The following is a 17,307-nucleotide window of genomic DNA, read 5'->3' on the forward strand; positions in this document are numbered from 1 at the left end:
AGATAAATGTTTTTATTGACTTCTGTGATGTCCTCAGCTTTCTGTAATTATTTTTCTTCAACCTGTTCATTATAAATCTAGTTTGACATTTCTGTTTGATCTCGACTCTCTTCATTACATCAATTGTTTTATTTCATGGCTCTTGCTAGTATTTGAGAGGTTCATTTCTACGTTTTTCAAATTCAAATGAACTTTCCACTGTAAGCTCTTTATTAGCTACTTTACGAAACTCTTTAGTGCACCTGACCTTGGGAGGATTATGCTTCTCTTTAAAATTTTTATGACACTTGGATTTATGGAACCTGAACATCTTGCAATTGTTGCTGATGAACATGATGCCCCAAACAGAAATAACACTTCTAGGTGTCTCTAGCTACTCATATTTCTGCTGTTTCCCTAAGATTACCATTAAATTCCTAGAAAAGTTTTGAGATACTATGCTTTAAAAACAAAAACAGCTAAGCTTGGATGTATACCCTTCTTAAATACTAACACTTAAATCCCACACTGAACAGCCTCAGACTCCAAGGTTTGCTCATTTCATGTGACTTTTTCTGTCACTTGAAGTCTCTCCAAGAATCTCCCCTGCAGTGACCAAATATTCAGTTATGAGTAAGCCTGGGAGAGTGTGGACCACATCACCCTCTTTTGGTCCAAACCCTTGATTTTAGTATTTATTATAAGTTGGAAAACAAAAGTAAACAGGAAGGATCTAATATTTATTAAACACTTATTACATGCCAGGTACTATGTGCTATATTTTAAAAAATCTCATTTAATCTCTAAATCAAAAAAACCTGTGGCTTAAGTAGATATTTTTATTTTATTTTATTTTTTATTGGGTTATTTTAAAAAAAAGATTGTATTTATTTATTTTTAGAGACAGAGGAAGGGAGACAGAAAGAGAGGAAGAGAAACATCAATGTGTGGTTGCCTCTTGCATTTCCCCCAACTGGGGACCTGGCCCGCAACCCAGGCACATGCACTGGCTGGGAATCAATCCACTGAGCCACACCAGCCAAGGCTTAAGTAGATATTTAAAAAAATAATCTTTGCTAAGAATGAAATGGTTAGAAAGTACTTTCCAATCAGTTCAATCATGAAAAGGAAAAAGTGATCCCAATGTTTGTTAATGAGACACACAACTGGAGAAGACAAACGTATAAAGGAGGAGAAAGTCTCTCTTTTGGTACCTGCTTGTTTCACAATTACTTTCCATTACCTGGTTCTTAAAAGTAAAATTATAATCTCCCTTTCTCCAGGCACAAACACAAATAGGTAAAGTATGGGAATAATCCTGAAAAACACAGCTTTAAATTAGAGACACCTATAAATCATGTAGCTGGTTAAAGCTTCCAGAAGCTGGTTTTACTGAAAAGTCCCCTAACTCAAGGCAAGAAGTACCTACAGGACTGTGTGTATGTGTGAGGGGAGTTTACAACACAAGATCCACTTTTCCTCTCTTTGAAGCAGCATGGCAGTGAACATTTCTCCAATTTAATCTTTGCACACATACTCACATTTATAGAGATCACTACAAGATACAAAGGCAGAAGGCAAAAGTGGATGAAGGAAAGGGAAAATGGAATCACTGTTTGAACTATTAATTAAGAAGGAAGCTTTTGGCAGAAGGTGGGAGACTGGAAAAGGATAGGAAGCCGGCAAGTCCCAAGAAGATGAAAGCCACTTCAGGATAATGACTGGCCCTGTAGAACTACTACAGGAATTCACTTGAAATTTTAGTCCCTGTATATAAAGTTTTAAAATTCTCTGAGGTCCTTGTTTAAAGTGTAAAACAGTCCCGCAACTGTTTAAATAACTGAAGCATTGGACTGAATGATCTTCAGTGCTGGCAAAAACAAGAACAACTCTTAGTCTGTGCTAAAGAGTCAGAGAAGTAAAATCCACCTCCTGATCAGGTTGAGCAACTGTCCACAGAATAAGCAACCAGTCAGCCATTAAGTGAGCAAATGCCCTTTAGTCAGGGGAAAACTCATCTGGTTTGATAAATTCCATGTTTGTCCTGGACAGATCGTCAGTCAATAATGATAAAACACTTATTCTTTTTTCTCTTTGAAGATACTATTAAATATTTTAGCTCAAGTTTTTCTCTTTTAAATCTGAAACTGCAGCCAATTCTTAATTCATGGGGTTATTTTCCAGTTTTGCTTCTCTTTGTTTCCTCCTAGTCTTTTTGTCATTTCTCTTTGTACACAATTGGCAAAAGCTTGGATAAGAAATACATTTAGATTAGTAATTTCTGTTACTTTTTGATAGCTCTGTGGAGAAGGGTAAGGACTAAGCACAATTGGAACTAAAGACAAGATTAATTCTGATGACTGAAGGGAGTAAAGAAGAAAATTAGGCTCAATTATAGGCAGTTACAAAATAGAATTTATGATTTCTTTCTTTTAAGCCCATGAAGGCTAAAACTAATATTGAGGTGGAAAAAGCAGAGGAATGGGAACTCAAATCAGAAGATCTTGGTTTCAGCTCTAGTTTTGCCAGCTTTATGGTGTGACCTTAGGCCAGTCATTTTCCTTCTGGGTCAGAGGTTTCTTACTTAAGTTTTAAAGTCTGAGGTTTAACACAAAACTGTCTCAGAGAAATACCTTTAATGGATATCAATTTCTGATAACTGTCACATATTTCTAAAAAGGCTTTTCATGGCCATTTTTCTTTAGATAAAAAGCACTTCCTTACAAGTTTGCTTTCAGTATTAATTTGCTGACTTTGTTCTTATATTTGGTACAATATCATCAATTCATGTAACTAAATTATTAATTAATGAGGTTTAAATCTATAAGATTTCATTGTACTGGACTAGTTAAAATGATTTTTGGAAGCACAATCAAGTTTCAGCTCAGTTCACTCTCCATTACCTGAGTATTGTGAGGGTCATACTTTATTCTCTGTCTTCTCATGTTCATGGAATTCTACAAAGTTCTGCTCAGGCACGACTCTCACAGTGGCATTTAACAAATTGGTATAACCTCAAATGGTATTCTTTGCTAATGTATGTTAGTGAAATTAATAAATGAATTTAAGTAAAAAGACAGCAATAACAATTTAAGCCATCTGATTGTCAATATGGAGAGAGGATATAACAAACTTCATAATAAAGGATGTAACAGGCAGAAGGGAAATCTCGTAACTACCTCCAAGTTGTTCTCAGTCTTGGCCTGAGGAGAAAATTTGAAATAGAAGCCTCCTTACCTTTTCCTGGGCAAACCATTTTTCCAGTACAAGAAGCCAGACCCAGGCTAATCTTTGAGGGTTGATATCCTGTCCACATCTGAAAGATGTAAAAAGAAAGAATTTCTAAACAAAGAATTTCTACTGACTTGTCCTCTTTTGTCATCCAAGATTTAGATTCCACTGCTTAGTCTATTTGAAACCTCAACAAGCAACACAATCAATAAAACTAGAACCAGAATAGAGCTAGCAGCTTTCATAAAAAGAAAATAAAAAGGTCTTAACCCTACCTCCACTTCCCTATCTACTCCTTATTATTTTTAAACAAAAGAACATTACATAGAAAACCATAAAAGTCAAGCTAGCTAACGTGTACTCTTGAAACTAGAAACCTAATCAATTAGTCTTAAAGAAAAAAAGGAACTTGATAAAAATTTATTTTTAACTCTATATTAAAAAAAGGTTTATAGGAATTCATAAGCCTTTCTTTGAAGTTAGTAATTTAAATTAAATAGTAACAGGCTAGAACCCAAATTTAAGGGGGAAAAAAAAATAAAGAGAAGAGTCACATAAGACTCCACTCTATTCGGGGAGCAAAAGTAGGTTTACAGTTGTGAATACGAAAGAGTTTATTCTTGTATCATTTATTAATTGTTGTATTACTTTCCATATGAACAAATGTAAACCTACTTTTCCCTACCCTGTATATGCTAATACAGTACTTAAACAAAATAACATAAATTAAGGAAAAGTGAGGGATAGATTGAACAGAACATTTAATTCCTATACTACTAGTTATTAGCACTGCCAGGGAGAATTTCATTAAAAATTTAGGTAGAGAACAGAGGTCGTCAAGGGGAAAGGTGGGTTCAAAAGACAAAGAGGCATTCCCAGGGAGTGAGGGAATCCTTTTGTGGTAATAAAACAGTGTGGATCTTGATTACAGTGGTAGTTACATGAATCTACACATGGATAAAATTGCACAGAACTACATACATAAAAATGAATGCAGATTGAAAAAATGCATTCTAGTTAACAGTAATTACCAATGTTAATTTCCTGGTTTTGCTATTGTTCTATAGCTACTATGAGATGTCACAACTGGGGAAGCTATCGAGAAGGTACTTTTTGTATTATTTTTGCACTTTTTGTGAATCTTACAATTATTTCAAAATAAAAGGCTTCAAGTGAATTCACTTCCAGTTCTTTGAAGTGAATTCACTTTAATTTCATAAGCAAGAAGAGAGCAGGGTTTGCTTTTTTGGAGGCAAAGAAAATACTTTTCAGTGCAGTCTCACCATCTACTTTAATGACAATAAGGAAGAAATGGTGGCTTCAGGCACAATTTGCTGGTCAGGGTTAAACACAGTTTCAGATGATAATTCAAAGCCAGTACTTATTAAGCTATAAGCATGTATTATAGAGGTAAAGTTTTAGAGCATGTGAAATACACTCTTTCTCTGCTAATTCTTCAGAGGGTAGTTGAGGGAGGCACAGTGACCAGAGCCCAAATACTGAACCTTGTGTTTCCCACCCTGTGACTGCTTGGCAGTAAGAGACATCCCTTACCTCAGCTGATTTGGACACACGACCAGCGCCTGTAGTATATCCTCCACCTTCTTTGGGATATCCCCTTGTGCCTCGTGTAGCTGAGGTACGCATGCCTGTGCCAACTCCCACTCTCCTCTTCGAAGGCACTCACAGAAAAATCCAAAAAGCTCCTTCTGGGAAGCAGTTTCCTCTTTTCCAAACGGATGATGCATTTTCCCAGCACAGAGTGCAGGGAGATTGAAAGAGATGAATTACGCAGAACACATTGTCAACTTTCTCATTCGTGGAGCACTTCCTATAAACAATACACAACAGAGTAAGAAGAAATGGAAGGAGCTATGTTTAGACAAATAACATCTACTAGCCCGACTGAGAAAGGCGGGACTGACTTTCCTAGTTATCATTGCAAGATTGATTTTATATGTTACTCTCTTTTTAAAGAAGTTCCACCTTTCCCCAAGGGGTGCATCTCATCTCTCTACGAGCATCCAATATTCATTTAATATTAATGGTTATATTAGCCCGGGACACAGATCCGTAACTCCACTTTCGGATTCCCTCCTAAACTTTACACCCAGTCCGGCTTTTCCAAATCCCCAGGTGGTCGCCTCCTTACCGAGTTGAAATCTAGCAGGAACCTCCCTAGTTTGAGCCTTCCCTTAAGGCAGAGGATTGAAGATCCGTAGAGGGATCTGTCTCAGAACTGGAGGGCAGTGGGGATTGAAGCACAGGGACGCTCCCTACCGGGGTCTTGAAGAGCCTTCTCTGGGGTGCCTTATACTGACCTGCTCCGGGTGCCCAAAGCAATAGTGCTTCCAGAGCAGCCATGTTTGAGTTGAGTCAGGTGACAAATCTCAATTGGGAGGTTGTCTCGGTTGGGAGGAGTTGACGATGACAGCGGCCATTCCTATTGGTCAATGGAGGAAAGATGCAAATAAAGCGCCATATTTGTTTGGGTCACGTGAAGCTATCTTTCGGGACTAGCGAAAGCTAGGAGGCTAGAACAGAGTGACTGAGCTACCACCTAAGAAACATCCCTCACAGTTTTGACAGCTCCTCTACTTGACACCTTCCGTTCTGCGTTCCGCGGAGCAGGTGGCAGGAATTGCTATGTTCCTTGATTTTGTTTTTCCGCTCTCTTTTCTCCCTAGTATTTGAAGTCAGTGTTTACTGAGCTCCAACCAGTGTCAGTGCTTTTCCGGGCCTTGGGAGGGATACCCAGAGCAAGAGCTGAATCCGCCTCCATAGTTATTTTATACACTTGGGATCTCTTATAATCAGAAACCTGCGTTCTGAATTCCCATTTTCTTCTGTTTAACTCTACTCATTTGCTCACTTACCCGACAGCTCTTAATTAAGCGGTGTGCTAGCCTTTAAAAGCTGAATAAGTTGTGGCCCCTGTCCTCAAGGAGCTCAAGAATCTAGTGAGGGGTGCAAGTCAAAAATTAGGATAAAGTGCGCTAAATTATAAGATACAGGTATGCACAGGAGAGATGAAAGCAAAGAATGAGCAAAAGATTTTTCCATATATAGTAATGTGAAACTGAGGAAGGAAAGGTTTGAGCAATTTTATTCAGCATTTCCCAAACTATTTCACCACCAAAGGGTGATGAAAAAAACAACCGAGACAAACCAAAAGCTTTTTCCAAACCTCTCCTATGATAAGTGGATTCTCATCTATTTCCAGAAAACTAATATGGTCTTTCTGAGCCATAAACAATTTTTAAATGAAGTGACAAAAGAAAGAAAAGAAGAAAATTCAATCAATGTTTCTCCTGGTTTCATAGACTCCTTACTGACGTTCCTCTAACCCATTTTGTTCATCACTAGATTGAGAAACTGAAATTTACAGATTTATTGTAGAGTGCGAACTACAATTCCCAGAAAGCCACGGAGCCCACCTGGCTCTGCCTACTTCTGATTGGCTATTTCGCCAGGACGACTACCCAACCAGCACTTCGGTTGTTGATTTGTGGCGCTTTCGGCGGGGGACTATGTGATGGGTGGGGGAATCTTTGGAAGTTGGATGCTGCAGACCCGGTACTGGAAAGTTTCATCTTGGGGGCAGTTGTGGGGAAGTGGGGTGCGCGCATTATTTTCTGCTCCCTCTCTGGGCCCGTGGTATTGATCTTGGGGCAGTGGAGAGTCTCTCGTGTGCAGGGCACGCCCCCTAAGTCTGTAGGGATCTTAACACAAACCCTGCCGCGGATCTGTGGGTTTCCTGTCTTTGTGGGGTTGCAAGGAAGCTGCTCCTTGTTGAAAAAGCTCTTTCTAGGGGATTATGGGGTTGCTTTTTCGCCTCTTGATGCCCATCTCCCCCTCTTCAAATTCCGGGCAGTTTGGGGTCTAGGCAGGGGAGCCGTGATTGGGGGAAGTTTAGGGTCTGCCCGCGTTCAGGTTGCGTTGCAGCAGAGGTGGATAATAGCATGGAATCTGGAGTCAGATCTCTGGATTCGAATGCGGACTTTATAATCTGCTAGCTGTTAGACTGCGCAAGTTTTCAACTCAGTGCCTCCCTATCTTTAATCTGTAAAATGGAGTGAAACATCCCAAGCGCTTGAAACAGTGTATGGGACGTAATAAGGGCTCAGTAAGTATTAGCTATTATTGGTACTTAACAGTTTTTATTGACCATCTAGAGGAGGATTTTTCTTTTCTTGGTAAGGCGGTGAGGATTCAGTCTCCAGGATTGAATAACTTACCCCATTCCCTATTCACATGAGCACATGTACACACATACAGAGCAGGAATTTACAGTCTGGTGGAAGAAGCAAACATTCAAGCCATAGTGATAGTTAATCATCAGGCAAATATGTACGAAATGAGGAGAACATTGGAGAGGAAGAGACTGAGTTTGGGTAAAGCTTTCTGAAGGAAAGTCAGGGAGGCAGGCTGATGCTTGCCTAACCTAACCTACCAATATACTGTTGTGGCTGGAGAGCAGGTCCTGCAAGGCAGCAAATGATGTTTTGCTCAATAAGTTGATGATGATAATGATTGTTAGCCTTGAGCATTATGTGAAACCCTTTAACCTTCATTACATTCCTATGGAGTAGTTATTTAAATTAGCCTTGTTTTACAGATGAAGAAGCTAAGATAATGGCAGGTGCAGTAACTTTGCCAGGAAGGCCATGTTCTGGGCCTTGCAATCTGATGTAGGAATGAGAGGGAAATGAGGAACCAACTTACGAAGGGTCTTAATCCTAAAAAGTGTGGCATTGATCCTGTAGCCCAGTGGTTCTCAACCTGTGGGTCGCGACTCCTTTGGGGTCGAATGACCCTTTCACAGGGGTCGCCTAAGACCATCGGAAGACACATATAATTACATATTGTTTTTGTGATTAATCACTATGCTTTAATTATGTTCAATTTGTAACAGTGAAAATACATCCTGCATATCAGATATTTACATTACGATTCATAACAGTAACAAAATTACAGTTATGAAGTAGCAATGAAAATAATTTTATGGTTGGGGGTCACCACAACATGAGGAACTGTATTAAAGGGTCGCGGCATTAGGAAGGTTGAGAACCACTGCTGTAGTCTGATGTTTCCATGGGCAGTTTTATAGGATGAAGGTGAAAGGAGTGGAGCAGCTTTTCAGGAAGCTCACTCTGGCAGGAGTATGGCACTGACCTGAGGTTTGCAGGCCAGTTTTGTGCTTCTTGCTGTCCATAGTACATTTAAGTGCCAATGACAGTACTTATTAAATGATGAGTTATTTTTGTATACATCACTTTTCCTCTTTTGAGGATATGTTAATTGACTTTAGAGAGAGAGAGAGAGAGAGAGAGAGAGAGAGAGAAACATTGATAGTCTCCAGCAAATTCAACCCCAGCCAGGGATTGAATTTGCAAGCTAGGTATGTGCCCTGACCAGGAATTGAACCTGCAACCTTTTTGGTGTACCGGTGTATGCTCCAACCAACTGAGCCATCGGCCAGGGCTGTATGCATCACTTTTCATCTTTTACTGTGAGTTGCTGAAGGGGAGGGAATATATTTAAACGATTCTTTAAGCTTTTAAAAAAAATTATTGAGAGAGAGAGAGAAAGAGAAACATTGAGTTATTGTTCCATATGTTTATGTGTTCACTGGTTAATTCTTGTATGTGCCCTGATCAGGGACTGAACCTGCAACCTTGGCTTCTCAGGACAATGCTTTAACCGACTGAGCTTTAAATAGTGGTAATTGTTATACCCCAGAACTTAGTAAAGTGTGTGCTTAAAAAGCCCTTGTGGAAGGAGCAAATGAATGGATTTTTTTTCTTGTGAAGCCTGATCAGAAGCAATATGCAATAGTCTAGGCAAGTGATGGGAGCGGCCCTAATAAGAGCAGAGAGAGCAGAGTTGGTCATTGTTAAAGTCCAGGCAGTTTGGGGTTTGCAGGTCTCCTTTCTGATTGAATTTATCAGTCTAAATGGTGTAATTCCCTATAACTTCCTTGTTGGTGAAGACATTAGGCAATGACATAGCACATGCCACTTAGTAAACTTCCTATTGGGGAAACAAATCAATACTGACAAATTCCCATTAAGAGAAATGAGAATGGGAGGGGTGTGTGTGTGTGTTATGTGTATGTGAGGGAGATAGAGATTTAACCTGATACACAGAGATATTCAATCTGATTCAGAGAGTTTAGATGTTAAATTGAAATTTGGGTCATGGTATTGGAAATAAATATCTACATTCTCAGTATATATTTTTTCGAAATTTTACTTTTCTGATAATTATATTGCTTTCCCCTGCAACAGTGAAGAGTTCCTGTTTCTACTCTATCCAGAGGATATTTTGCCATCTCAATGAGATACACAGCCTATCCTTTGCATACATAATTAAGGGAATCACAGTGATTTTATTCTAGCTCCCTGAAGACAATTATTTCAGGAAACTTATTTAGCCCTAGTGAGGTTCAACAAGAGTGAAGTTTAATAGTATTTGGGAATATGATCAGCTAGTATAGTATGTAGGAATGTGGCCAGCTAGTATAATAAACAAATTTCAACTTGTAAATAATACCTGGAATAATAAAATTACATTTGATTCAGAAGATTTGCTCTGACTTATAGGAAAAGAAGTTAAATATGATTATGAACTTGCAGTAGAGTATGATGGTTAGGAGGATAGACCTCAGAGTCAGAACTCTTGGGTTTGAAATCTGGAACCACCATTTACTTTTTCTGGTAATAATAGAATAGCTAAGCTTTTCAGGCTTTTGTTTTCCCATATGCAAAAATGGGGTCAATAACCTTCCTTCCAGGGCTGTTGAGAAGATGAAATGTGGTAATTTATGTATAGCAACTGCCCGATATAGTAGATACTCAATAAATTTATTATTGTTTCAGTGCAATGACAGTAAAGACTTTCTAGGAGTGCTGTTTCAAACAATGCCTTGAAGGTTATATACACATCCAAATTTATTAATGCACTGGAAAGCTCAAGATGCTTTACAAAATGTCAAGGGATATTATATTCATGTACTAAGTATCAAAGAACGATGTGAAATGGATATTCTCATCTTACCTTGTTTCTCTGTATGTTTGACCAACAGTTGTCCCCCCATTTAAAACATTTAGAAAGGTTCTATAGTCTTCCTTTATTTTATCCGTAATAGTTTAAATATTACTGATACATTTCATTATGCATATGAAAAGTTTGAAAATTTTTTTAATTTTGGACAGTAGCTATCTATTATTGCTTATGCTATTTTCCAATGTTTTTTCAAGGTGCTTCTTGTTTTCTTGTTTTTTCTCCCAAACTGGAGTCATGAGTAGCAAGAAACTAAGACGAGTGGGTTTGTCACAAGAACTATGTGACCGTCTGAACAGACATCAGATTGTTACCTGTCAGGTAAATTTTATTTAATTTTTCTTCAATGAGAAACTTTAAGTAAAAATTAATTTGAAGTACATGTATACCTCAATAACTTTGAAATAAGCCTGAAATATGAAGACTTAGGTTTATAGATAAAAAAGGATAAATAATGGTACTTCTCCATAGATCAACTTTAAAACATTTTATTTATGTATTTTTAGAGAGAGGGGAAAGGAGAAGGAAAGAGAGGGAGAGAAACATCCATGTGCGAGACACACATCAATTGGTTGTCTGTTACATGCTCTCAACTGGGGACCTGGCCCACAACCCAGGCATGTGCCCTGATCAGGAATTGAGTCGGCAACCTTCCGGCAACCTTTCGGTCTGCAGGCTTGCTCTCAATTCATTTAGCCATGCCAGCCAGGCTCCACAGACGAATTTTAAATGATAAGCTACTTAAATTAAACTTCCAAATATGATTTCATTTATCCAAGTTCAATATTTTTGCATTTTCAGGGGAAGGATGTTCATGGCATAAGGTGAAGTATACCTGTGCCATTTATTTGGGGTTCTAGAGAAGTTTTACCTACTTAAAAGAAATGTTGTAGTTATATGAAAACTATGACTCAAATGAGGAGATGGTATTCAATGGATTTACCCCTGGCTGGTTTGGCTCAGTGGATTGAGCGTCGGCCTGCGAGCTAAGTGTCGCTGGTTCGATCTTCCAGTCAGGGCACATCAGAGAAGGAAAACTCTGACTCCAAAAAACCTCCGCTGCCTTGCGGCATACCTCTTCAGGGGAAAGGCTAAGGGAGTAAACCCCGACAGAAAATCCGGAGCCGGAGTCCCTAAGGCGGTTCGACGTTGTAGTCAACACCGGCAACTCCTGCGGCGCACCTGAAGCCAAGCTATATTGACTCCGTCTTTCCCTTGGACCCTTCAGCTGCGAAGAGAGGGGGGGTCTGCTGCATGGGCAACAGCAGACCCTCCATATCACCCTGCCCAGGCTCTGTAGCTTCAGCTTCACTAGAGAGAACACTCCAGCGTCATCACAAGATGTGATCACATCACAAGATTCTCGGCGGTGCAGATAGACTCTTAAGAAGCTACACCATCGTCTCTCGAGACGGACGGCTGCCGACGACGGATTCAATGGATTATTCATCTTGAAGGCCAGAGAAATTAATAGTTAGTATCATTTTTTTATTGATGGAGTGAGTGAGAAATGTATAGAGATGTGCATTTTTAAGCACAATGTAAAGTAAATCTCAGGTTAATGAGATTTAAGATTTTAGATTAGGATTTAATCCTTAGACTTTCAGAACATGCTGGAATTTTTAAAAAACTGCTTTGTGTGTTACAGTTATCTCTGGTTCCTCTGTTATGCACTTAATACTCTCATGTTCATACTTGGAAACACTCTTAAAAGTATGAAATTTAACATTTAATTCCATAGTTTTATTCTCTGTCAATTATCAAATGCTTCCTCTGAAAGATGTCATGTAGCTAAGGAAGAAATATTTCAATCTGACACTTTCTAGGCCTCACTTGTGTCCGAACTCTTTTCAGGTGCGAATGTATTGCTCACGTACACATGGGTGGGGTACTGCTGTTATGTGATGGCACTTGGCATGTCCTCTGCTGTATGCCAACTAACTTGAATAATTGCAAGATACGGCTATCATCATCTTTTAGTTAAGGCATATCTTGAGGGGAAAGTTCTACAAAAAACATATAAATCTTTGATCTGCAATAAATTTCACTTTTATCTACACATGGACAATATCAGCTGAAATTTTACTTTTAATTTGAATATCTTTGTTAACGTATTTTTTTAAAATACTCTCCTTCTGACTCTTTAGGACTTTTTATGCCTTTCTCCGCTGGAGCTTATGAAGATCACTGGCCTTAGTTATCAAGGTGTCCATGAACTTCTGCGTGTCGTCAGCAGGGCCTGCGCCCCACAGATGCAAACGGTATATATGTAATTGACATCTGCCATTGTATTCAGGCAATATGTATTTTGGGTAAGGTAATAAGAGAGCATGAGCAGGATATTCAGTTTAGTCTCCACTTACATCACCACTTGAGCTGCAATCTCAATGCCATTCCAAATGCCAGTTCAAGAATTCATCTTTCTCTTTTGTTATATATTCACGCATGTAACATTCTTTAGGTTTGAGTCCTGGGTTCACATTGGCTTAGCCTTAGTTCATTCCTTCAAGGAAGATATTTTATCTGTTTAGTTATTCAGTCATTTATTCCTTCAACCAGTATTTATTGAGTGCCAGTCAATGGGTCAGATACTTTAACAGGCACTGGGGATAATGTATTATACAAGATTGATAAAATTCCTGCCCTACTGTAGCATTTAATCTAATGGGAGAAGTCAGACATTAAACAAATAATTACATACATATTTAGTTAATTGTAGTAGTGATAAGTCCTATTAAGCAAAAGTTCAAGGAGTTTTGCAACTTAACAACAGGGGCATTGCTTAATTTAGGAAAGGGCTCCCCCAAAGAAGCGGCACTTAGGCTAAAACCTGAGGGATGAGTATGGGAGAGATAAACAAAGGAGCTGGGAAGGGAGGTGAGCCTGGAAGAGGGTTCGCAGGCAGTGGGACTAGCAAATGCAAAAGCTCTGCAAAGAGAAGCAGAATGGTGTTTGCATGGTCATAAAGCCAAGCTGGTGTGAATGGAACATAGCAGTGAGGAAAAGAATGTCAGAAGGTGAAGTCAGAGAAGCAAGCAGGAGTGAGATCATTAGGGCTGCAGACCGTGTTAAGGATTTTGGACTTTATTCTTGGGGCAATGAAAAGGGTGTAATCAAATATGTATTTTTAGAAACTCAGTTTTGAACACAGACAAGTGATTAAAAAGGAGTAAAGCCGTATTTGTGAGGAATAGTTAGGTATCTATTTATATATTCCAGACAAAGTGATTGTGACATGGATTATTAATGTGGTATTAATGCAGATGGTTTATCGTCAATTAATGTGCAAGACATTTGGGAGGTAGAATGAATAGGATTTAGTGATTGTCTGTGGGTGCTGGTAAATACAGGAAAGTGTCAGAGATGATTCCTTGATTTTTGCTTTGAGAAACTGGGTGGTACCATTTCCTGAGATAAGGAATACTGGAAGAGGATCAGGTTTGAGGAAGGCAGATCATGATTTCAATTTAGTACTTGTTGAAATTAAGGTGCTTGTGAAACATTGAGTGGAAATGTGAGGTAGGCACTTAAATACAGGGTGGGCAAAAGTACATTTACAGTTGTTTGTATGTAAAATAATATAATAATTAATATTTAATACAAAAAATATTTTTTATTTTTATTTTTAATTTTATTTTTGGGTTACTCAATTACAGTTGTCCCATTTTTCCCCCGTTGCTCCCCCCTCCTGTTACAGAAACAGGGGAGTCCAAAAATCCCCAGAGCTTGCAGCTGGGGGATGGGGAGAAGGAAGCAGCTTTTGGAATGCCTCCACATGCCTGAGGCTGGTGGCTAGTGTCTTTCTTATGCAAATGGCTTTAATGCATCCAAAGCCTCAGGCAGATGGGAGGAGTCTTGAACCAGGGGACGGTATGGAAAGCACACAGAGCCTACGTAAGGTTCTGTGAATGGTCAGAACTGTTTGCAACGCCCACTGCGTCAGATGACGCAATCAGGGATATATATATATATATATATAAGCAGCTGCAGACATTTTAGCTCAGACTCTCTCTGGCTCTCGCTCGTGCTCTCACTCTGAGACTCTCGCTCTCGCTTTTGGGCTCTCGCTCTCTCGCTCTCCCGTGTGCTCCCTCCACGTGGCTTGGTGAAGGGGCCTTCTCCATGTGGCTTGGAGAAGGGGTCTCCAGGCTGCTTTAAGAGGCTCTCGCCATGCGGTTTTGAGGAGGAGAGGAGATCTGCGTGGTTTGCAGGAAGAAGGCAGTTTGCAAGGAGGCTGAGAATCCAGGCGGTCCTGCATTGAGAGCTGGAGGGCACCACAGCACAGAATGGACCTCCCCAATCAGATTGAATGATTGGCAGCTGCTGGTAAAGCTGAACTGTGTTTGGAAAGTAGGGAAACGGTTTCTCTGACTTTCCTAAAACTAGCCTGGTTTGGAAGGGGGGAGGCAAGGATATGTGTTTGTGGGTGTTTTAAAGAGCATAAGACTTAACAACAGAAATCTGCAAATAACTAAATCTATATAACTGTTAAATAAACTATTCTTTTTCTTTTCACTAAACTCTGGTATTGAGAGTTATAATTTTGGCGGCGGGCAATCGGGCCCCTAACTAAAGAGCCCGTGGGTTTGTTTTCAACTGGAGTAGCCCAGGGGTTCTGTAACACTCCCAGCCCATCCCTTCTCCCACAATTATATCCCTCCCCGTTGTCCATGTCCATGAGTCATTCATAAACGTTCCTTGACTAGACCCTTCCCTTACTTATCCCCCTTTTCTCCCTCCCCCCTCCCCCCTAATGACTACTATTCTAGTCTTTGCCTATTTAGTTTGTTTGTTTGTGTTGCTCTTTAGTTTCCTGTATTAGGTGATATCATATGGTATTTTGCTTTCTTGGCCTGACTTATTTCACTAAGCATAATTCTCTCTAGTTCCATCCATGTTGTCGCAAATGGCAGGAGTTCCTTCTTTCTGTTGCATAGTATTCCATTGTGTAAATGTATCTCAGTTTTTTGATCCACTCATCTACAGATGGGCACTTAGGCTGTTTCCAGCACTTAGCTATTGTAAACAGGGATGCTATGAACATAGGGGTGCATAGGTTTTTTTGAATTAGGGTGTTAGGATTCTTCCGGTATAGTCCTAACAGTGGAATTGCTGGTTCAAAAGGCAGTTCCATTTTTAGTTTTTTGAGGAAATTCCATACTGTTCTCCATAGTGGCTGCACCAGTCTGCATTCCCACCAACAGTGCAGTAGGGTTCCTGTTTCTGCACATCGTCACCAGCACTTGTTGTTTGTTGATTTGTTGATGATGGCCATTCTGACTGGTGTAAGGTGGTATCTCATTGTGGTTTTTACTTGCATCTCTCTGATGGCCAATGATGTTGAGCATTTTTTCATGTGCCTATGGACCTTCTGTATGCCCTCTTCAGAGAAGTGTTTGTTCAGGTCCTTTGCCCATTTTTTTAATTGGGTTGTTTGTTTTCTTGATGTTGAGTTGTATAAAAAAAACTGTATTTTATGTACTCACAACTGTAAAGCTAATTTTGCCCCACCCTGTATATGAACATGGAGCTTGGAGGACAGGCGTGTACTAGGAGTACGCACTTGGGAATCATCAGTGTAAATGTGGTAGTCAAAGCCATGAGAATGGATGAGCAATTGCCTAGAAAGTAAGATAAGTATACCCAATACCAAGGCATGAGTGAAGCCAACATTTAAACATGAGCTTAGACAATAATGATTCTGAGAGGAAGCAGCCACCAAAGTAGAAGAAAAACTGGTGGAATATCATATCACAATATTACTCTTTGTCTTTTTTTATGCACATGCGGTGGTGAGAGGGACCCAGAAAAACCCAGAATTATCTTCTGGAGGGTCGGTCTCTTGTAGTGCAGGCTTCCCCTGCTAGATGAGTGTTCTAGGAATCCATCTGTATCAGTGTGCCAGCTGGTGCTATTGTGAGAGGTTGCATTTGGCTTCAATTAATTTTTTTTGAAAATTCAAATGTTTGCCCATTACGTGATGGGTGATTCATGAGCACACTTGCCCACACCCATGCTGAGTGTTCAGCAGTTTTTGACCAAAAACAGCATGACTGCCATGCCCCACCCTTCCTACTCACTCAGTCTTGCCCTAAGTGACTTTTGTTTCCCTGGCCAAAAAAAGTCCTCAAAGGGAAATGTTTTGCTGAGGTAGAAGAGTGGAAACAAAAGACAGCAGAAGCACTAAAATGCATCAAAATCTGTGAGTTCAAAAACCTTTTTGAGCAGTGGAAAAATATCTTGATAGGTGTATTGCATCAAACAGAGAGTACTTGGAAGATGACTGAAGTTTAAACATATAAGAGTGAATATACAATATTTTATATAAATAAATTCATTTTATTTCTTGGGGTCCCACCTTATGCTATTATTTCTGGAGTCTTGTTTTTTTAGTCCATTTTATTCTTTTTTTGAGAGTCACCAAATCTATTATTCTAGTAATTAGATTTATCGTTGCAGATGAAGCACTTTAATACTGACAGATTGGGCTGCCTTTCCATGTTTGATAAAATGTCCCCATGTCCATCTATGTTGCCTAATGATGGGTTGTGGACAATATTCATGTATTTCTAAATCAGATGCAAACCACATTTCTTTGAATGTAGCTTTTTAAATTATTTTATGTGTCTGAATATAGCCTTAAAAAAATCTGTGGTAATCCATGGTTTAACTGAAATAAGAATTCAGTAGGTAAGGTTAGAGAAGAGTGGGCACATTTATGGCTCATATATATTAATACGCTGGTCTTCCTACATCCTCACTGAGGCAGAAGAGCCTTGGATTTGAGATATAGATTTATTAAATTGTAAACTGTTAAGTGGGAAGAAGCTATGTCTGTTTGGTTTAAAATTTTATTCCCAGAGCCAATCATAGTATATGGCAGGCAATAGACACTCTAATTTATTGAATAAATGAATTTTTATGATTTCATTTCATTTACAAAATTTCATTTATAAAAATGAAATTTTTAATGGGAGAGATTGGAAGAGGCAAGTGTTGTAGCACATTACTGGTGAGCATGTAATCACATTT

At 39.2% G+C, this 17,307-nt stretch overlaps 2 protein-coding genes across 3 annotated transcripts in view; one reads left to right on the forward strand and one right to left on the reverse strand.

Moving 5' to 3' along the window:
- The window catches only part of ZFYVE26 (zinc finger FYVE-type containing 26), a 60,935-nt gene extending 55,357 nt beyond the window's left edge, over positions 1-5,578 (reverse strand). For both annotated transcript variants that reach the window (XM_090271031.1, XM_090271029.1), the window contains exons 1-3: positions 5,532-5,578; positions 4,765-5,041; positions 3,217-3,295 (exon numbers count right to left, since the gene is read on the reverse strand). In XM_090271031.1, coding sequence (XP_090127157.1) covers positions 3,217-3,295; positions 4,765-4,958 — 273 coding nt within the window. In that variant the 5' untranslated portion in view covers positions 4,959-5,041; positions 5,532-5,578. The remainder of the gene's footprint in view (positions 1-3,216; positions 3,296-4,764; positions 5,042-5,531) is intronic.
- A 1,159-nt stretch (positions 5,579-6,737) lies between these two features.
- The window catches only part of RAD51B (RAD51 paralog B), a 556,308-nt gene continuing 545,738 nt past the window's right edge, over positions 6,738-17,307 (forward strand). Inside the window, exons 1-3 of the mRNA XM_090271032.1 lie at positions 6,738-6,786; positions 10,473-10,596; positions 12,423-12,536. Coding sequence (XP_090127158.1) covers positions 6,746-6,786; positions 10,473-10,596; positions 12,423-12,536 — 279 coding nt within the window. The 5' untranslated portion in view covers positions 6,738-6,745. The remainder of the gene's footprint in view (positions 6,787-10,472; positions 10,597-12,422; positions 12,537-17,307) is intronic.

Source organism: Furipterus horrens, unplaced genomic scaffold (genome assembly GCF_987537825.1).
Source record: "Furipterus horrens unplaced genomic scaffold, mFurHor1.1.pri manual_scaffold_3, whole genome shotgun sequence".
Lineage (NCBI taxonomy): Eukaryota > Metazoa > Chordata > Mammalia > Chiroptera > Furipteridae > Furipterus > Furipterus horrens.